The 22,078-nt window shown below is 48.7% G+C and overlaps 2 protein-coding genes across 3 annotated transcripts in view; one reads left to right on the forward strand and one right to left on the reverse strand.

Annotated features, from left to right (window-relative positions):
• LOC139372984 (RNA binding motif protein 26) overlaps positions 1-14,766 on the forward strand; it is a 37,043-nt gene extending 22,277 nt beyond the window's left edge. For both annotated transcript variants that reach the window (XM_071112891.1, XM_071112892.1), the window contains 5 exons: positions 7,211-7,315; positions 9,263-9,466; positions 10,965-11,051; positions 11,205-11,318; positions 13,958-14,766. In XM_071112891.1, the coding sequence (XP_070968992.1) occupies positions 7,211-7,315; positions 9,263-9,466; positions 10,965-11,051; positions 11,205-11,318; positions 13,958-14,047 (600 nt within the window). In that variant the 3' untranslated portion in view covers positions 14,048-14,766. The remainder of the gene's footprint in view (positions 1-7,210; positions 7,316-9,262; positions 9,467-10,964; positions 11,052-11,204; positions 11,319-13,957) is intronic.
• LOC139372439 (protocadherin-9) overlaps positions 1-22,078 on the reverse strand; it is an 801,390-nt gene that overhangs the window by 287,306 nt on the left and 492,006 nt on the right. The window lies entirely within an intron of this gene.

Genomic DNA, 22,078 nt, shown 5'->3' on the forward strand with positions numbered 1-22,078 from the left:
GGGGGCAGCTCTCAAACAGCCTATAGATAATCTGTCAGGTAGAGAGGGGGGGGGGCAGCTCTCAATCAGCCTAAAGATAATCTGTCAGGTAGAGAGAGAGAGAGGGGGGGGCAGCTCTCAAACAGCCTATAGATAATCTGTCAGGTAGAGAGAGAGAGGGGGGGGGGCAGCTCTCAAACAGCCTATAGATAATCTGTCAGGTAGAGAGGGGGAGGGGGGGGGGGGGGGCAGCTCTCAAACAGCCTATAGATAATCTGTCAGGTAGAGAGGGAGGGGGGGGGGGGCAGCTCTCAAACAGCCTAAAGATAATCTGTCAGGTAGAGAGAGAGAGAGGGGGGGGGGCAGCTCTCAAACAGCCTATAGATAATCTGTCAGGTAGAGAGAGAGAGGGGGGGGGGCAGCTCTCAAACAGCCTATAGATAATCTGTCAGGTAGAGAGGGGGAGGGGGGGGGGGGGCAGCTCTCAAACAGCCTATAGATAATCTGTCAGGTAGAGAGGGAGGGGGGGGGGGCAGCTCTCAAACAGCCTATAGATAATCTGTCAGGTAGAGAGGGGGGGGGGGGGCAGCTCTCAAACAGCCTATAGATAATCTGTCAGGTAGAGAGAGAGGGGGGGGGGGGGGCAGCTCTCAAACAGCCTATAGATAATCTGTCAGGTAGAGAGGGAGGGGGGGGGGGGGGGGGCAGCTCTCAAACAGCCTATAGATAATCTGTCAGGTAGAGAGGGGGGGGGGGCAGCTCTCAAACAGCCTATAGATAATCTGTCAGGTAGAGGGGGGGGGGGGGGGGGGCAGCTCTCAAACAGCCTATAGATAATCTGTCAGGTAGAGAGAGAGGGGGGGGGGGGCAGCACTCAAACAGCCTATAGGTAATCTGTCAGGTAGAGAGGGGGGGGGGGGGGGGCAGCTCTCAAACAGCCTATAGGTAATCTGTCAGGTAGAGGGGGGGGGGGGCAGCTCTCAAACAGCCTATAGATAATCTGTCAGGTAGAGAGAGCGGGGGGGCAGCTCTCAAACAGCCTATAGATAATCTGTCAGGTAGAGAGAGAGAGGGGGGGGGGCAGCTCTCAAACAGCCTATAGATAATCTGTCAGGTAGAGAGAGAGGGGGGGGGGGGCAGCTCTCAAACAGCCTATAGATAATATGTCAGGTAGAGAGAGAGAGGGGGGGGGGGGGGGGCAGCTCTCAAACAGCCTATAGATAATCTGTCAGGTAGAGAGAGAGGGGGGGGGGGGCAGCTCTCAAACAGCCTATAGATAATCTGTCAGGTAGAGAGGGGGGGGGGGGGGCAGCTCTCAAACAGCCTATAGATAATCTGTCAGGTAGAGAGAGAGGGGGGGGGGGCAGCACTCAAACAGCCTATAGATAATCTGTCAGGTAGAGAGAGAGGGGGGGGGGGGGGGGCAGCTCTCAAACAGCCTATAGATAATCTGTCAGGTAGAGAGGGGGGGGGGGGGGGGCAGCTCTCAAACAGCCTATAGATAATCTGTCAGGTAGAGAGAGAGGGGGGGGGGGGCAGCTCTCAAACAGCCTATAGATAATATGTCAGGTAGAGAGAGAGAGGGGGGGGGGGGGGGGCAGCTCTCAAACAGCCTATAGATAATCTGTCAGGTAGAGAGAGAGAGGGGGGGGGCAGCTCTCAAACAGCCTATAGATAATCTGTCAGGTAGAGAGAGAGGGGGGGGGGGGCAGCTCTCAAACAGCCTATAGATAATCTGTCAGGTAGAGAGAGAGGGGGGGGGCAGCTCTCAAACAGCCTATAGATAATCTGTCAGGTAGAGAGAGAGGGGGGGGGGGGGGGGCAGCTCTCAAACAGCCTATAGATAATCTGTCAGGTAGAGAGAGAGGGGGGGGGGGGGCAGCTCTCAAACAGCCTATAGATAATCTGTCAGGTAGAGAGGGGGGGGGCAGCTCTCAAACAGCCTATAGATAATCTGTCAGGTAGAGAGGGGGGGGGGGCAGCTCTCAAACAGCCTATAGATAATCTGTCAGGTAGAGAGGGGGGGGGGGGGGGGGGCAGCTCTCAAACAGCCTATAGATAATATGTCAGGTAGAGCGAGAGAGGGGGGGGGGGGGCAGCTCTCAAACAGCCTATAGATAATCTGTCAGGTAGAGAGAGAGAGGGGGGGGGGGCAGCTCTCAAACAGCCTATAGATAATCTGTCAGGTAGAGAGAGAGGGGGGGGGGGGGGCAGCTCTCAAACAGCCTATAGATAATCTGTCAGGTAGAGAGAGAGGGGGGGGGGGGCAGCTCTCAAACAGCCTATAGATAATCTGTCAAGTAGAGAGAGAGGGGGGGCAGCTCTCAAACAGCCTATAGATAATCTGTCAAGTAGAGAGAGAGGGGGGGGGGGGCAGCTCTCAAACAGCCTATAGATAATCTGTCAGGTAGAGAGGGGGGGGGGGGGGGGGGGGGCAGCTCTCAAACAGCCTATAGATAATCTGTCAGGTAGAGAGGGGGGGGGGGGGGGCAGCTCTCAAACAGCCTATAGATAATCTGTCAAGTAGAGAGAGAGAGGGGGGGGGGCAGCTCTCAAACAGCCTATAGATAATCTGTCAGGTAGAGAGAGAGAGGGGGGGGGGGGGCAGCTCTCAAACAGCCTATAGATAATCTGTCAGGTAGAGAGAGAGGGGGGGGGGGGGGCAGCTCTCAAACAACCTATAGATAATCTGTCAGGTAGAGAGAGAGGGGGGGGGGGGGGGCAGCTCTCAAACAGCCTATAGATAATCTGTCAGGTAGAGAGAGAGGGGGGGGGGGGGCAGCTCTCAAACAGCCTATAGATAATCTGTCAAGTAGAGAGAGAGGGGGGCAGCTCTCAAACAGCCTATAGATAATCTGTCAAGTAGAGAGAGAGGGGGGGGGGGGGGCAGCTCTCAAACAGCCTATAGATAATCTGTCAGGTAGAGAGGGGGGGGGGGGGCAGCTCTCAAACAGCCTATAGATAATCTGTCAGGTAGAGAGGGGGAGTGGGGGGGGGCAGCTCTCAAACAGCCTATAGATAATCTGTCAGGTAGAGAGGGGGGGGGGGGGGGGGGGCTCTCAAACAGCCTATAGATAATCTGTCAGGTAGAGAGGGGGAGTGGGGGGGGGGCAGCTCTCAAACAGCCTATAGATAATCTGTCAGGTAGAGAGGGGGAGGGGGGGGGGGGGGCAGCTCTCAAACAGCCTATAGATAATCTGTCAGGTAGAGAGGGGGAGTGGGGGGGGGGCAGCTCTCAAACAGCCTATAGATAATCTGTCAGGTAGAGAGGGGGGGGGGGGCAGCTCTCAAACAGCCTATAGATAATCTGTCAGGTAGAGAGAGATGGGGGGCAGCTCTCAAACAGCCTATAGATAATCTGTCAGGTAGAGAGGGGGGGGGGGGGGGGCAGCTCTCAAACAGCCTATAGATAATCTGTCAGGTAGAGAGAGAGAGGGGGGGCAGCTCTCAAACAGCCTATAGATAATCTGTCAGGTAGAGAGAGAGAGGGGGGCAGCTCTCAAACAGCCTATAGATAATCTGTCAGGTAGAGAGAGAGGGGGGGGGCAGCTCTCAAACAGCCTATAGATAATCTGTCAGGTAGAGAGAGAGAGAGGGGGGGGGGGGCAGCTCTCAAACAGCCTATAGATAATCTGTCAGGTAGAGAGGGGGGGGCAGCTCTCAAACAGCCTATAGATAATCTGTCAGGTAGAGAGGGGGGGGGGGGGGGGAAGCTCTCAAACAACCTATAGATAATCTGTCAGGTAGAGAGGGGGGGGGGCAGCTCTCAAACAGCCTATAGATAATCTGTCAGGTAGAGAGGGGGGGGGGGGAAGCTCTCAAACAACCTATAGATAATCTGTCAGGTAGAGAGGGGGGGGGGGGCAGCTCTCAAACAGCCTATAGATAATATGTCAGGTAGAGAGAGAGAGAGAGGGGGGGGGGCAGCTCTCAAACAGCCTATAGATAATCTGTCAGGTAGAGGGAGGGGGGGGGCAGCTCTCAAACAGCGTATAGATAATCTGTCAGGTAGAGAGGGGGGGGGGCCAGCTCTCAAACAGCCTATAGATAATCTGTCAGGTAGAGAGGGGGGGGGGGGGGGGGCAGCTCTCAAACAGCCTATAGATAATATGTCAGGTAGAGAGAGAGGGGGGGGGGGGGGGGCAGCTCTCAAACAGCCTATAGATAATATGTCAGGTAGAGAGAGAGAGGGGGGGGGGGGGGGGGGGGGCAGCTCTCAAACAGCCTATAGATAATCTGTCAGGTAGAGAGGGGGGGGGGGGCAGCTCTCAAACAGCCTATAGATAATCTGTCAGGTAGAGAGAGAGGGGGGGGGGGGCAGCTCTCAAACAGCCTATAGATAATCTCAGGTAGAGAGAGAGGGGGGGGGGGGCAGCTCTCAAACAGCCTATAGATAATCTGTCAGGTAGAGAGGGGGGGGGGGGGGCAGCTCTCAAACAGCCTATAGATAATCTGTCAGGTAGAGAGGGGGGGGGCAGCTCTCAAACAGCCTATAGATAATCTGTCAGGTAGAGAGGGGGGGGGGCATCTCTCAAACAGCCTATAGATAATCTGTCAGGTAGAGAGAGGGGGGGGCAGCTCTCAAACAGCCTATAGATAATCTGTCAGGTAGAGAGAGAGGGGGGGGGGGGGCAGCTCTCAAACAGCCTATAGATAATCTGTCAGGTAGAGAGAGAGGGGGGGGGGCAGCTCTCAAACAGCCTATAGATAATCTGTCAAGTAGAGAGAGAGAGGGGGGGGCAGCTCTCAAACAGCCTATAGATAATCTGTCAGGTAGAGAGAGAGAGGGGGGGGGGGGGGCAGCTCTCAAACAGCCTATAGATAATCTGTCAGGTAGAGAGGGGGGGGGCAGCTCTCAAACAGCCTATAGATAATCTGTCAGTTAGAGAGGGGGAGGGGGGGGGGGGCAGCTCTCAAACAGCCTATAGATAATCTGTCAGGTAGAGAGGGGGGGGGCAGCTCTCAAACAGCCTATAGATAATATGTCAGGTAGAGAGAGAGGGGGGGGGGGGGGGGGGCAGCTCTCAAACAGCCTATAGATAATATGTCAGGTAGAGAGAGAGAGGGGGGGGGGGGGGGGGGCAGCTCTCAAACAGCCTATAGATAATCTGTCAGGTAGAGAGGGGGGGGGGGGCAGCTCTCAAACAGCCTATAGATAATCTGTCAGGTAGAGAGAGAGGGGGGGGGGGGCAGCTCTCAAACAGCCTATAGATAATCTCAGGTAGAGAGAGAGGGGGGGGGGGGGCAGCTCTCAAACAGCCTATAGATAATCTGTCAGGTAGAGAGGGGGGGGGGGGGCAGCTCTCAAACAGCCTATAGATAATCTGTCAGGTAGAGAGGGGGGGGGCAGCTCTCAAACAGCCTATAGATAATCTGTCAGGTAGAGAGGGGGGGGGGCATCTCTCAAACAGCCTATAGATAATCTGTCAGGTAGAGAGAGGGGGGGGCAGCTCTCAAACAGCCTATAGATAATCTGTCAGGTAGAGAGAGAGGGGGGGGGGGGCAGCTCTCAAACAGCCTATAGATAATCTGTCAGGTAGAGAGAGAGGGGGGGGGCAGCTCTCAAACAGCCTATAGATAATCTGTCAAGTAGAGAGAGAGAGGGGGGGGCAGCTCTCAAACAGCCTATAGATAATCTGTCAGGTAGAGAGAGAGAGGGGGGGGGGGGGGCAGCTCTCAAACAGCCTATAGATAATCTGTCAGGTAGAGAGGGGGGGGGCAGCTCTCAAACAGCCTATAGATAATCTGTCAGTTAGAGAGGGGGAGGGGGGGGGGGGCAGCTCTCAAACAGCCTATAGATAATCTGTCAGGTAGAGAGGGGGGGGGCAGCTCTCAAACAGCCTATAGATAATCTGTCAGGTAGAGAGGGGGGGGGGCAGCTCTCAAACAGCCTATAGATAATCTGTCAGGTAGAGAGAGGGGGGGGGGCAGCTCTCAAACAGCCTATAGGTAATCTGTCAGGTAGAGAGAGAGAGGGGGGGGGGCAGCTCTCAAACAGCCTATAGATAATCTGTCAGGTAGAGAGGGGGGGGGGGGGCAGCTCTCAAACAGCCTATAGATAATCTGTCAGGTAGAGAGAGAGGGGGGGGGGGGGCAGCTCTCAAACAGCCTATAGATAATCTGTCAGGTAGAGAGAGGGTTCTGGTTATAACAGGTAGACATAGACTACTCTGGATCCTGGTTATAACAGGTGGACATAGACTACTCTGGATCCTGGTTATAACAGGTGGACATAGACTACTCTGGATCCTGGTTATAACAGGTGGACATAGACTACTCTGGATCCTGGTTATAACAGGTGGACATAGACTACTCTGGATCCTGGTTATAACAGGTGGACGGACATAGACTACTCTGGATCCTGGTTATAACAGGTGGACATAGACTACTCTGGATCCTGGTTATAACAGGTGGACATAGACTACTCTGGATCCTGGTTTGTACGGACATGTAATAAGCACACAGAAAATATGCCAATTTAGAAGAGAAGTCTGAAATGTTTTCTCCTCTCTCTGTCTGTCTCTCCTCTCTGTCTTCTGTCTGTCTGTCTCCTGTCTCTCTCTCTCCTGTCTCCTGTCTGTCTGTCTCTCTCCTGTCTCCCTGTCTCCTGTCTGTCTCTCTCGTTCCTGTCTCTCTGTCTCCTGTCTGTCTCCCTGTCTCCTCTCTCCTGTCTGTCTGTCTCCTGTCTGTCTCCTCTCTCCTGTCTCTGTCTCTCCTGTCTTCCTGTCTCTCTCTCCTGTCTCTGTCTCCTGTCTGTCCCCTGTCTCCTCTCTCCTGTCTGTCTGTATGTCTCTCTCCTGTCTGTCTCCTGTCTGTCTCCTGTCTCCTCTCTCCTGTCTCCTGTCTGTCTCTCTCCTGTCTCTCTCCTGTCTCCCTGTCTCCTGTCTGTCTCTCTCGTTCCTGTCTCTCTGTCTCCTGTCTGTCTCCCTGTCTCCTCTCTCCTGTCTGTCTGTCTCCTGTCTGTCTCCTCTCTCCTGTCTCTGTCTCTCCTGTCTTCCTGTCTTCCTGTCTCTCTCTCCTGTCTCTGTCTCCTGTCTGTCCCCTGTCTCCTCTCTCCTGTCTGTCTGTATGTCTGTCTCCTGTGTCTGTCTCCTGTCTCCTCTCTCCTGTCTGTCTCCTGTCTGTCTCCTGTCTCCTCTCTCCTGTCTCTCTCTCTCTCCTGTTTCTCCTGTCTTCCTGTCTGTCTCCCTGTCTCCTCTCTCCTGTCTCTCTCTCTCCTGTCTGTCTGTAGGCTCAGAAGGAGTTGCTGGACACAGAACTGGACCTGTATAAGAAGACCCAGTCTGGAGAAGATACCGTTCAGCTGAAGATCAGATATACACAACTACAGTTAGAGGTAAGGGTCAACTGGAGGTCAGACACAACTACAGTTAGAGGTAGGGGTCAACTGGAGGTCAGACACAACTACAGTTAGAGGTAGGGGTCAACTGGAGGTCAGACACAACTACAGTTAGAGGTAGGGGTCAACTGGAGGTCAGACACAACTACAGTTAGAGGTAGGGGTCAACTGGAGGTCAGATATACACAACTACAGTTAGAGGTAGGGGTCAACTGGAGGTCAGATACACACAACTACAGTTAGAGGTAGGGGTCAACTGGAGGTCAGATATACACAACTACAGTTAGAGGTAGGGGTCAACTGGAGGTCAGACACAACTACAGTTAGAGGTAGGGGTCAACTGGAGGTCAGATATACACAACTACAGTTAGAGGTAGGGGTCAACTGGAGGTCAGATACACACAACTACAGTTCGAGGTTGTGGTTCAACTGAAGGTCAGATTTGAGCCCTACTGTAGTTGTCTGATTGATCAATTTATTTCTGATTGTCTCTCTGTTCAACCACCAGGGGGTGCTGTCACACTGTCAGATGTGTTTCATCTTTATAGATACTGTCTGTTGTCTCTCTGTTCAACCACCAGGGGGTGCTGTCATGCTGTCAGATGTGTTTCATCTTTATAGATACTGTCTGTTGTCTCTCTGTTCAACCACCAGGGGGTGCTGTCACGCTGTCAGATGTGTTTCATCTTTATATTTACTGTCTTGTCTCTCTGTTCAACCACCAGGGGGTGCTGTCACGCTGTCAGATGTGTTTCATCTTTATATTTACTGTCTGTTGTCTCTCTGTTCAACCACCAGGGGGTGCTGTCACGCTGTCAGATGTGTTTCATCTTTATATTTACTGTCTGTTGTCTCTCTGTTCAACCACCAGGGGGTGCTGTCACGCTGTCAGATGTGTTTCATCTTTATATTTACTGTCTGTTGTCTCTCTGTTCAACCACCAGGGGGTGCTGTCACGCTGTCAGATGTGTTTCATCTTTATAGATACTGTCTGTTGTCTCTCTGTTCAACCACCAGGGGGTGCTGTCACGCTGTCAGATGTGTTTCATCTTTATAGATACTGTCTGTTGTCTCTCTGTTCAACCACCAGGGGGTGCTGTCACGTTGTCAGATGTGTTTCATCTTTATATTTACTGTCTGTTGTCTCTGTTCAACCACCAGGGGGTGCTGTCATGCTGTCAGATGTGTTTCATCTTTATATTTACTGTCTGTTGTCTCTCTGTTCAACCACCAGGGGGTGCTGTCACGCTGTCAGATGTGTTTCATCTTTATATTTACTGTCTGTTGTCTCTCTGTTCAACCACCAGGGGGTGCTGTCACACTGTCAGATGTGTTTCATCTTTATAGATACTGTCTGTTGTCTCTCTGTTCAACCACCAGGGGGTGCTGTCACACTGTCAGATGTGTTTCATCTTTATAGATACTGTCTGTTGTCTCTCTGTTCAACCACCAGGGGGTGCTGTCACGCTGTCAGATGTGTTTCATCTTTATAGATACTGTCTGTTGTCTCTCTGTTCAACCACCAGGGGGTGCTGTCACACTGTCAGATGTGTTTCATCTTTATATTTACTGTCTGTTGTCTCTCTGTTCAACCACCAGGGGGTGCTGTCACACTGTCAGATGTGTTTCATCTTTATATATACTGTCTGTTGTCTCTCTGTTCAACCACCAGGGGGTGCTGTCACACTGTCAGATGTGTTTCATCTTTATAGATACTGTCTGTTGTCTCTCTGTTCAACCACCAGGGGGTGCTGTCATGCTGTCAGATGTGTTTCATCTTTATATTTACTGTCTGTTGTCTCTCTGTTCAACCACCAGGGGGTGCTGTCACACTGTCAGATGTGTTTCTGCTGTGTTTCATCTTTATAGATCGTCTCTTCTAGATTGCATTGTGTGTGTTGAGGTAACGTTGATCATCCTGTCGTTGTCCGCCTTCCTCTCCAGGCAGCTAAGAGGGGGATCCTGGCTCCAGGGCGGGGCAGAGGGGCCCATGCTCGAGGCCGTGGGGGCCTGAGAGGCAGGGGGAGGGGAAGGGGTTGCCGGGGGAGGGGTCTCCCTGTCCACTCTACAGTAGACCACAGACCCAGAGCCCTGGAGATCTCTGGCTTTACTGAGACGGACCTCCAGGATCTACTGCCACACTTTGCTGTGAGTTGAGCTTCTTCAACTGGTTTTAATGAACCCAGTCTGGTTTTAAACTGGTTTTAATGAACCCAGTCCGGTTTTAAACTAGTTTTAATGAACCCAGTCCGGTTTTAATGAACCTAGTCTGGTTTTAAACTAGTTTTAATGAACCCTGTCTGGTTTTAAACTGGTTTTAATGAACCCAGTCTGGTTTTAAACTCGTTTTAATGAACCCAGTCCGGTTTTAAACTAGTTTAAATGAACCCAGTCTGGTTTTAAACTCGTTTTAATGAACCCTGTCTGGTTTTAAACTGGTTTAAATGAACCCTGTCCTGGTTTGAAACCAGTTTTAATGAACCCAGTCCGGTTTTAATGAACCTAGTCTGGTTTGAAACTAGTTTAAATGAACCCAGTCTGGTTTTAATGAACCCTGTCTGGTTTTAAACTGGTTTTAATGAACCCAGTCCTGGTTTTAAACTGGTTTTAATGAACCCTGTCTGGTTTTAAACTGGTTTTAATGAACCCAGTCCGGTTTTAAACTCGTTTTAATGAACCCTGTCTGGTTTGAAACTCGTTTTAATGAACCCAGTCTGGTTTAAACTAGTTTTAATGAACCCAGTCCGGTTTTAATGAACCTAGTCTGGTTTTAAACTAGTTTAAATGAACCCAGTCCGGTTTTAATGAACCTAGTCTGGTTTTAAACTAGTTTTAATGAACCCAGTCCGGTTTTAATGAACCTAGTCTGGTGTAAACTGGTTTTAATGAACCCTGTCTGGTGTAAACTGGTTTTAATGAACCTAGTCTGGTTTTAAACTAGTTTTAATGAACCCAGTCTGGTTTTAATGAACCCAGTCTGGTTTTAATGAACCTAGTCTGGTTTTAAACTAGTTTTAATGAACCCAGTCCGGTTTTAATGAACCTAGTCTGGTTTAAACTAGTTTTAATGAACCCAGTCTGGTTTTAATGAACCCTGTCTGGTGTAAACTGGTTTTAATGAACCCGGTCTGGTTTTAACTGGTTTTAATGAACCCAGTCTGGTTTTAAACTCGTTTTAATGAACCCAGTCCGGTTTTAAACTTGTTTAAATGAACCCAGTCTGGTTTTAAACTCGTTTTAATGAACCCTGTCTGGTTTTAAACTGGTTTAAATGAACCCTGTCTGGTTTTAAACTCGTTTTAATGAACCCTGTCCGGTTTGAAACTAGTTTTAATGAACCCTGTCCTGGTTTTAATGAACCTAGTCTGGTTTTAAACTCGTTTTAATGAACCCTGTCCTGGTTTATATGAATTACATTTGGAATGTTTGTTGGAGGGCTTTATGTGATGTTTTGGGGGGAAAAATAGAAAATAGCTGTTGAATTGTTGAAAACAAAATGGTCGCCGGCAGTGCTCTGACATCTGTTTGCTTGGGTGAATGAATGAGTTCAGACTCTGGGGACGAAGAGACCAGCGTGTTTTCACCGTACTCCCATCTTTCATCTTATTCCAGTCTTGTTGTTTTTTTTCCCCCCCTTTTTCTCAAGCAATTTGGAGAGTTGGAGGACTGTCAGATAAACGAGACGTCCTGTCTGGCTGTTATCACCTACAGGAGCAGACCAGAGGCTGAACAGGTAAAACGCCTTTCAACCTCGTGACTCAAACTGGACGTTTTGAACCCAGTGCTGCAACGCTGTTCAGTCACTCTCCACCTCGTTCTCTCATATGTCTTCCTCTCTTCCTGTCCCCCCCTGTGTTCCCTCTGTCCGTCCTCCGCCCTCCGGTAGGCGGCGCTACACAGTGTCCGTCTGAACGGCAGTGACCTGCGTCTGTCCTGGCACAAGCCTGCCGTCTCCCTGACCTCCCAGGAGCCTGATGAGCAGGAGACGGATCATGACGAGGTGAAGGTGGAATGTTGTTTTTCGCCAGTTGTGGACTACGATGTGTTGCTAATGGTTGGGGGAAGTGTTTTTCAGGATGAGTGTGTGTGTGTGTGTGGGCACAGCGCTTCACAGCTAAGGCTTTCTCCAGCAGCATACCACCCTGCATACCACTGCTGGCTTGCTTCTGAAGCTAAGCAGGGTTGGTCCTGGTTAGTTCCTGGATGGGAGACCAGATGCTGCTGGAAGTAATGTTGGAGGGCCAGTAGGAGGCACTCTTTCCTCTTTCTCCAAGGCCACACGAATCCAACGAAAATGAAAAACATCTAAGGTGGTTTTGTCTCTTTATTAGCCCGAGGCCTCGGGATCTTCCTCTGCTCTGTCGCTCGTTTACGTTCTTCAGTCTGAGACTGCCGTCGCTGAAGTCCTTTTGTGGTGACGAGGGACAGGAGAAGTCATCCGTCGATATGAACCGTCTCCTAAACAGATCAGAGTATCAAAGCCAGATGTGCTTTACCCCAACGTGTTGTTCTGGCTCTGTGCCAACCCATTAGTTTCTGGACCAATCAGACAGTCCCCAACGTGTTGTTCTGGCTCTGTCCCAACCCATTAGTTTCTGGACCAATCAGACACTCCCCAACGTGTTGTTCTGGCTCTGTCCCAACCCATTAGTTTGTGGACCAATCAGACAGTCCCCAACGTGTTGTTCTGGCTCTGTCCCAACCTATTCGTTTCTGGACCAATCAGACAGTCCCCAACGTGTTGTTCTGGCTCTGTCCCAACCCATTAGTTTCTGGACCAATCAGACAGTCCCCAACGTGTTGTTCTGGCTCTGTCCCAACCCATTAGTTTCTGGACCAATCAGACAGTCCCCAACGTGTTGTTCTGGCTCTGTCCCAACACATTAGTTTCTGGACCAATCAGACAGTCCCCAACGTGTTGTTCTGGCTCTGTCCCAACCCATTAGTTTCTGGACCAATCAGACAGTCCCCAACGTGTTGTTCTGGCTCTGTGCCAACCCATTAGTTTCTGGACCAATCAGACAGTCCCCAACGTGTTGTTCTGGCTCTGTCCCAACCCATTAGTTTCTGGACCAATCAGACGGTCCCCAACGTGTTGTTCTGGCTCTGTCCCAACCCATTAGTTTCTGGACCAATCAGACAGTCCCCAACGTGTTGTTCTGGCTCTGTCCCAACCCATTAGTTTCTGGACCAATCAGACAGTCCCCAACGTGTTGTTCTGGCTCTGTGCCAACCCATTAGTTTCTGGACCAATCAGACAGTCCCCAACGTGTTGTTCTGGCTCTGTCCCAACCCATTAGTTTCTGGACCAATCAGACGGTCCCCAACGTGTTGTTCTGGCTCTGTCCCAACCCATTAGTTTCTGGACCAATCAGACAGTCCCCAACGTGTTGTTCTGGCTCTGTCCCAACCCATTAGTTTCTGGACCAATCAGACAGTCCCCAACGTGTTGTTCTGGCTCTGTCCCAACCCATTAGTTTCTGGACCAATCAGACAGTCCCCAAAGTTTTGTTCTGGCTCTGTGCCAACCCATTAGTTTCTGGACCAATCAGACAGTCCCCAACGTGTTGTTCTGGCTCTGTCCCAACCCATTAGTTTCTGGACCAATCAGACACTCCCCAACGTGTTGTTCTGGCTCTGTCCCAACCCATTAGTTTGTGGACCAATCAGACAGTCCCCAACGTGTTGTTCTGGCTCTGTCCCAACCTATTCGTTTCTGGACCAATCAGACAGTCCCCAACGTGTTGTTCTGGCTCTGTCCCAACCCATTAGTTTCTGGACCAATCAGACAGTCCCCAACGTGTTGTTCTGGCTCTGTCCCAACCCATTAGTTTCTGGACCAATCAGACGGTCCCCAACGTGTTGTTCTGGCTCTGTCCCAACCCATTAGTTTCTGGACCAATCAGACAGTCCCCAACGTGTTGTTCTGGCTCTGTCCCAACCCATTAGTTTCTGGACCAATCAGACAGTCCCCAACGTGTTGTTCTGGCTCTGTCCCAACCCATTAGTTTCTGGACCAATCAGACAGTCCCCAACGTGTTGTTCTGGCTCTGTCCCAACCCATTAGTTTCTGGACCAATCAGACAGTCCCCAACGTGTTGTTCTGGCTCTGTCCCAACCCATTAGTTTCTGGACCAATCAGACAGTCCCAACGTGTTGTTCTGGCTCTGTCCCAACTCATTAGTTTCTGGACCAATCAGACAGTCCCCAACGTGTTGTTCTGGCTCTGTGCCAACCCATTCGTTTCTGGACCAATCACAGTCCCCAACGTGTTGGCTTTCCAGGGAAGGCTTGAGGAGCTACTCCGTTTCAGACTCATTGAGGAGAAGAGGGCAACAAGGGTAGCATAACGGTTGAGAGCGTTTGATCAGTAAACCCGAACGGTTGCTGGTTCGAATCAGCCAGCCGACTAGGTGAAAAATCTCTGTGCCCTTAAGAGCAAGGCATTTAACCCTAATTTCTCCTGTTAGTCGCTCTGGATAAGAGTGTCTGCTAAATGACTCCAATGTGAAGATACTAATGTCCTGTGGGCGTAACATGTGGCCAGATCAAAGAGTTTAGGATGGCCAGAGATGATCTACTCTCTTGTTTTTCTTTCTTTATAAAAGTGTCTTCTTGTCTTGTCTCTTTTTTTTGTAGTTCCAGGAAGAGTCGCTGATTGATGATGCGTTGCTCCAGGACGACGACGAGGAGGACGACGACAACGAACCCCGCCCCTGGCGCAGATGAAGACGGCCCCTGATTGGACGAAATGCTAACGCAATTTTTTTTTTTTTTTTTTGCTTTGCAGTTTCTGATTGGCTGTTTTACTAGACGCATTTCACAATAGGTCAGAACCTAAACAGTTAATTCATTCTGTTGTGGCGATTCAGAAGATTACTAGACAAAGTCACGTGGGAGTTTCATGTAAATATAGTGGTTATTTTTCTTCCTGCTTTTAATTTGTAAAAGTAGTTTAACATGAAGATTGGTACAGTTTTTTTTTATAATTTTTTGCTTATTGGATTGAAATGAAAAATGATACTAGATTACTTTTAGGGGGAAAAAACAATTGTCGTTGACTGATCAGATCAAATGATGCCATAAAGAGCCGTTGTGTTGAAACGCCTGATGTTTATTGACAGTGAGAGTCGCAGAACGACGGGAGAGTTTTTGACTGTGTGATATTAGATTTGTTTCTTGTGTAAATATTTTCTGTGTGGATTTTAATGATTTGTATGACAGCTTTGCTTCGGGATTCTTTCTTGGATTTATTTTTGAAATGTCATAAAAAAATAAAATAAAGACTTTCAAATGGTCAAAAATAAAAAATAAAAATAAATCAGCTGGGGAAAAAAAACCCTGCAGCTGTGATGAAACAAAACCAGCTGATAAAAAACATCCCACAAAACCAGCTGATAAAATAAAGACCATTTAAAAAATAAATTTAAAAAAATGTTTCACAAAAAGAGCATATTTCCATGTGGTTTTTCCATTTACCATTAAAACACAATGTCTTAAGGCAAAAACTATTTTCCATGTCCACACTTGGTGAGGCTCGGCGTCAGAAAGACGGTGTGGTATCTCCGTAACGGTAAGTTATGTTTCTCTTGGTGTGGTATCTCCGTAACGGTAAGTTCTGTTTCTCTTGGTGTGGTATCTCCGTAACGGTAAGTTCTGTTTCTCTTGGTGTGGTATCTCCGTAACGGTGAGCTGTGTGGTATCTCCGTAACGGTAAGTTCTGTTTCTCTTGGTGTGGTATCTCCATAACGGTGAGCTGTGTGGTATCTCCGTAACGGTAAGTTCTGTTTCTCTTGGTGTGGTATCTCCGTAACGGTGAGCTGTGTGGTATCTCCGTAACGGTAAGTTCTGTTTCTCTTGGTGTGGTATCTCCATAACGGTGAGCTGTGTGGTATCTCCGTAACGGTAAGTTCTGTTTCTCTTGGTGTGGTATCTCCGTAACGGTAAGCTGTGTGGTATCTCCGTAACGGTAAGTTCTGGTTCTCTTGGTGTGGTATCTCCGTAACGGTAAGTTCTGGTTCTCTTGGTGTGGTATCTCCGTAACGGTAAGTTCTGTTTATCTCTTGGTGTGGTATCTCCGTAATGGTAAGTTCTGTTTATCTCTTGGTGTGGTATCTCCGTAACGGTAAGTTCCGTTTATCTCTTGGTGTGGTATCTCCGTAATGGTAAGTTCTGTTTCTCTTGGTGTGGTATCTCCATAATGGTGAGCTGTGTGGTATCTCCGTAATGGTAAGTTCTGTTTCTCTTGGTGTGGTATCTCCGTAATGGTAAGTTCTGTTTCTCTTGGTGTGGTATCTCCATAATGGTGAGCTGTGTGGTATCTCCGTAATGGTAAGTTCTGTTTCTCTTGGTGTGGTATCTCCGTAACGGTGAGCTTTGTGGTTATCTCTTGGTGTGGCATCTCCATAACGGTAAACTGTGTGGTATCTCCATAATGGTGAGCTGTGTGGTATGTCCATAATGGTGAGCTGTGTGGTATCTCCATAATGGTGAGCTGTGTGGTTATCTCTTGGTGTGGTATCTCCATAATGGTGAGCTGTGTGGTATCTCCGTAACGGTAAGCTGTGTGGTTATTTCTTGGTGTGGTATCTCCATAATGGTGAGCTGTGTGGTATCTCCATAACAGTAAACTGTGTGGTTATCTCTTGGTGTGGTATCTCCATAATGGTGAGCTGTGTGGTATCTCCATAACAGTAAACTGTGTGGTTATCTCTTGGTGTGGTATCTCCATAATGGTGAGCTGTGTGGTATCTCCGTAACGGTAAGCTGTGTGATTATCTCTGGGTGTGGTATCTCCATAATGGTGAGTTGTGTGGTTATCTCTTGGTGTGGTGTCTCCGTAACGGTGAGCTTTGTGGTTATCTCTTGGTGTGGCATCTCCATAACGGTAAACTGTGTGGTATCTCCATAATGGTGAGCTGTGTGGTATGTCCATAATGGTGAGCTGTGTGGTATCTCCGTAACAGTAAACTGTGTGGTTATCTCTTGGTGTGGTATCTCCATAATGGTGAGCTGTGTGGTTATCTCTTGGTGTGGTATCTCCTTAACAGTAAACTGTGGTTCTCTCTTGGTGTGGTATCTCCATAATGGTGAGCTGTGTGGTTATCTCTTGGTGTGGTATCTCCGTAACAGTAAACTGTGGTTCTCTCTTGCTGTGTTGTAATCTCCATAATGGTGAGCTGTGTGGTTATCTCTTGGTGTGGTATCTCCGCAACAGTAAACTGTGTGGTTATCTCTTGGTGTGGTATCTCCGTAACGATGAGCTTTGTGGTATCTCCATAATGGTGAGCTGTGTGGTATCTCCGTAACAGTAAACTGTGTTGTTATCTCTTGGTGTGGTATCTCCATAATGGTGAGCTGTGTGGTTATCTCTTGGTGTGGTATCTCTGTAACGGTGAGCTGTGTGGTTTCTCTTGGTGTGGTATCTCCATAATGGTGAGCTGTGTGGTTCTCTTGGTGTGGTAATGGTAAGCTGTGTGGTAATGGTAAACTGTGTGGTTATATCTTGGTGTGGTAATGGTAAACTGTGTGGTTATATCTTGGTGTGGTAATGGTAAACTGTGTGGTTATCTCTTGGTGTGGTAATGGTAAACTGTGTGTTTATCTCTTGCTGTGTTGTAATCTCTTGCTGACCCAAGGTTACTACGTCTCCATCTGCTTTTGTAGGGTTGCATCCCAAGTGGCACCCTACTCCCTATATAGTGCACTACTAGGGAGTTTTTCCTAGCCACCGTGCTTAAACACCTGCATTGCTTGCTGTTTGGGGTTTTAGGCTGGGTTTCTGTACAGCACTTTGAGACTTCAGCTGATGTAAGAAGGGCTTTATAAATATATTTGATTTGACTTGGGCTCTGGTCAAAAAATAGTGCACAATATTAGGGAATAGGGTGCCATTTGGGATGCACTATTCCCTGTCCTCACTACTCCCTGTCCTCACTACTCAATCCTGATGTTATATACGTCTCAGTAGTTATTCCCTGTCCTCACTACTCAGTCCTGATGTTATATACGTCTCAGTAGTTATTCCCTGTCCTCACTACTCAGTCCTGATGTTATATACGTCTCAGTAGTTATTCCCTGTCCTCACTACTCAGTCCTGATGTTATATACGTCTCAGTAGTTATTCCCTGTCCTCACTACTCAGTCCTGATGTTATATACGTCTCAGTAGTTATTCCCTGTCCTCACTACTCAGTCCTGATGTTATATACGTCTCAGTAGTTATTCCCTTTCCTCACTACTCAGTCCTGATGTTATATACGTCTCAGTAGTTATTCCCTGTCCTCACTACTCAGTCCTGATGTTATCTACGTCTCAGTAGTTATTCCCTGTCCTCACTACTCAGTCCTGATGTTATATACGTCTCAGTAGTTATTCCCTGTCCTCACTACTCAGTCCTGATGTTATATACGTCTCAGTAGTTATTCCCTGTCCTCACTACTCAGTCCTGATGTTATATACGTCTCAGTAGTTATTCCCTGTCCTCACTACTCAGTCCTGATGTTATATACGTCTCAGTAGTTATTCCCTGTCCTCACTACTCAGTCCTGATGTTATATACGTCTCAGTAGTTATTCCCTGTCCTCACTACTCAATCCTGATGTTATATACGTCTTAGTAGTTTGATAGTCATGGTTCGCTTTGGAGGTAATTAGCCTTTTTCTGTTTTCACATTCTGTCTCTTAGATCTGGGACAACAGGATGTGATGTCTCTTAGATCTGGGACCAAAGGACAACAGGACGTGATGTCTCCTGGATCTGGGACAACAGGACGTGATGTCTCTTAGACCTGGGACCAGAGGACAACAGGATGTGATGTCTCTTAGATCTGGGACAACAGGATGTGATGTCTCTTAGATCTGGGACAACAGGACGTGATGTCTCTTAGACCTGGGACCAGAGGACAACAGGATGTGATGTCTCTTAGATCTGGGACAACAGGACGTGATGTCTCTTAGATCTGGGACAACAGGATGTGATGTCTCTTAGATCTGGGACAACAGGACGTGATGTCTCTTAGACCTGGGACCAGAGGACAACAGGATGTGATGTCTCTTAGATCTGGGACAACAGGACGTGATGTCTCTTAGATCTGGGACAACAGGACGTGATGTCTCTTAGATCTGGGACAACAGGACGTGATGTCTCTTAGACCTGGGACCAGAGGACAACAGGATGTGATGTCTCTTAGATCTGGGACAACAGGACGTGATGTCTCTTAGATCTGGGACAACAGGACGTGATGTCTCTTAGATCTGGGACAACAGGACGAGGACAACGGGATGTGATGTCTCTTAGATCTGGGACAACAGGACGTGATGTCTCTTAGATCTGGGACAACAGGACGTGATGTCTCTTAGATCTGGGACAACAGGATGTGATGTCTCTTAGATCTGGGACAACAGGACGTGATGTCTCTTAGACCTGGGACCAGAGGACAACAGGATGTGATGTCTCTTAGATCTGGGACAACAGGACGTGATGTCTCTTAGATCTGGGACAACAGGACGTGATGTCTCTTAGATCTGGGACAACAGGACGTGATGTCTCTTAGACCTGGGACCAGAGGACAACAGGATGTGATGTCTCTTAGATCTGGGACAACAGGACGTGATGTCTCTTAGATCTGGGACAACAGGACGTGATGTCTCTTAGATCTGGGACAACAGGACGAGGACAACGGGATGTGATGTCTCTTAGATCTGGGACAACAGGACGTGATGTCTCTTAGATCTGGGACAACAGGACGTGATGTCTCTTAGATCTGGGACAACAGGACGAGGACAACGGGATGTGATGTCTCTTAGATCTGGGACAACAGGACGTGATGTCTCTTAGATCTGGGACAACAGGACGAGGACAACGAGATGTGATGTCTCTTAGATCTGGGACAACAGGACGTGATGTCTCTTAGATCTGGGACAACAGGACGAGGACAACGGGATGTGATGTCTCTTAGATCTGGGACCAGAGGACAACGGGACGTGATGTCTCTTAGACCTGGGACCAGAGGACGACAGGATGTGATGTCTCTTAGACCTGGGACCAGAGGACGACAGGATGTGATGTCTCTTAGATCTGGGACCAGAGGACAACGGGACGTGATGTCTCTTAGATCTGGGACAACGGGACGTGATGTCTCTTAGATCTGGGACCAGGGGACAACAGGACGTGATGTCTCTTAGATCTGGGACAATAGGACGTGATGTCTCTTAGATCTGGGACAATAGGACGTGATGTCTCTTAGATCTGGGACAATAGGACGTGATGTCTCTTAGATCTTGGACCAGAGGACAAGAGGACAACATGACGTGATGTCTCTTAGATCTGGGACCAGAGGACAACATGACGTGATGTCTCTTAGATCTGGGACCAGAGGACAACGGGACGTGATGTCTCTTAGATCTGGGACCAGAGGACAACGGGACGTATTGTCTTAGATCTGGGACCAGAGGACAACGGGATGTGATGTCTCTTAGATCTGGGACCAGAGGACAACGGGATGTATTGTCTCTTAGATCTGGGACCAGAGGACAACGGGATGTGATGTCTCTTAGATCTGGGACAACAGGACGTGATGTCTCTTAGACCTGGGACCAGAGGACAACAGGATGTGATGTCTCTTAGATCTGGGACCAGAGGACAACAGGACGTGATGTCTCTTAGATCTGGGACCAGAGGACAACGGGATGTGATGTCTCTTAGATCTGGGACCAGAGGACAAAGGGATGTGATGTCTCTTAGATCTGGGACCAGAGGACAACGGGACGTATTGTCTCTTAGATCTGGGACCAGAGGACAACGGGACGTGATGTCTCTTAGATCTGGGACGAGAGGACAACGGGACGTGATCGGCAGGCAGCACACTTCCTCTCCTGATTTAACATTTAGGATTTAACTTTTTGAAATGTAATGACAAGATTTGTAATACATTTGTGGTCAGTTGTGTGTGTGTGTATATAAAACATGAATACATGGTCACTTCTGAATATCTGGGTCACTTCTGAATATCGGGGTCACTTCTGAATATCTGGGTCACTTCTGAATATCTGGGTCACTTCTGAATATCGGGGTCACTTCTCTGAGTAATGATGAGACCGTTTCAATGGAGGTCCTGTAACACTTTTAATATGTCAAGGTTGTTGAGGCTGTTCTCCTGCCTGAACACCTACCTGTCCTGACCCATCTACACACCTACCTGTCCTGGCTGTTCTCCTACCTGTCCTGACCCATCTACACACCTGCCTGTCCTGACCCATCTACACACCTACCTGTCCTGACCCATCTACACAACTACCTGTCCTGGCCCATCTATACACCTACCTGTCCTGGCCCATCTACACACCTACCTGTCCTGGCCCATCTACACCTACCTGTCCTGGCCCATCTACACACCTACCTGTCCTGGCCCATCTATACACCTACCTGTCCTGGCCCATCTATACACCTACCTGTCCTGGCCCATCTATACACCTACCTGTCCTGACCCATCTACACACCTACCTGTCCTGACCCATCTACACACCTACCTGTCCTGGCCCATCTACCTGTCCTGACCCATCTACACACTTACCTGTCCTGACCCATCTACACACCTACCTGTCCTGGCCCATCTACCTGTCCTGACCCATCTACACACCTACCTGTCCTGGTCCATCTACCTGTCCTGACCCATCTATACACCTACCTGTCCTGACCCATCTATACACCTACCTGTCCTGACCCATCTACACACCTACCTGTCCTGGCCCATCTACACACCTACCTGTCCTGGCCCATCTACACACCTACCTGTCCTGACCCATCTACACACCTACCTGTCCTGACCCATCTACACACCTACCTGTCCTGGCCCATCTACACCTACCTGTCCTGGCCCATCTATACACCTACCTGTCCTGGCCCATCTACACACCTACCTGTCCTGACCCATCTACACACCTACCTGTCCTGGCCCATCTACACACCTACCTGTCCTGGCCCATCTACACACCTACCTGTCCTGACCCATCTACACACCTACCTGTCCTGACCCATCTACACACCTACCTGTCCTGACCCATCTACACACCTACCTGTCCTGACCCATCTACACACCTACCTGTCCTGACCCATCTACACACCTACCTGTCCTGACCCATCTACACTCAACACCCCATAATGACAAAGTGAAAACATGTTTTTAGATGCCATTGTATTGGTTGTATTACAGAAAACAGTAATATCTCATTTACATAAGTTCTCACAGCCCCCAGAGTCAATACTTTGTAGAAGCACCTTTTGGCGGTGATTCCAGCGGTGAGGCATTCTGGGTAAGATTCTAAGAGATTGTGGAACATTTTATTATTTATTTAACATATTAACATATTAACATATTTATTATTATTATTATTTATAATCTTCTTCAAGCTCTGTCTCATTGGTTGTTGATCATTGCTACTCAACTATTTTCAGGTCTCGACATAGATTGTGAAGTAGATTTAGGTCAGCAGTAACTCGGCCACTCAGGAACATTCACTGTCTTCTTGGTAAGTAACTCCAGTGTAGATTTTGGCCTTGTGTTTTAGGTTTGTTGTCCTGATGAAAGGTGAACTCATCTCCCAGTGTCTGGTGGAAAGCAGACTGAACCAGGTTTTTCCTCTAGGATTCTTCCTGTGTTTAGCTCCAGTCTGTTTATTTTTTTTATCCTGGAAAAACTCCCCAGTCCTTAACGATGACAAGCATACCCATAACATGATGCAGCCACCACTATGATTGAACA

This window comes from Oncorhynchus clarkii, chromosome 18 (assembly GCF_045791955.1).
Source record: "Oncorhynchus clarkii lewisi isolate Uvic-CL-2024 chromosome 18, UVic_Ocla_1.0, whole genome shotgun sequence".
NCBI lineage: Eukaryota > Metazoa > Chordata > Actinopteri > Salmoniformes > Salmonidae > Oncorhynchus > Oncorhynchus clarkii.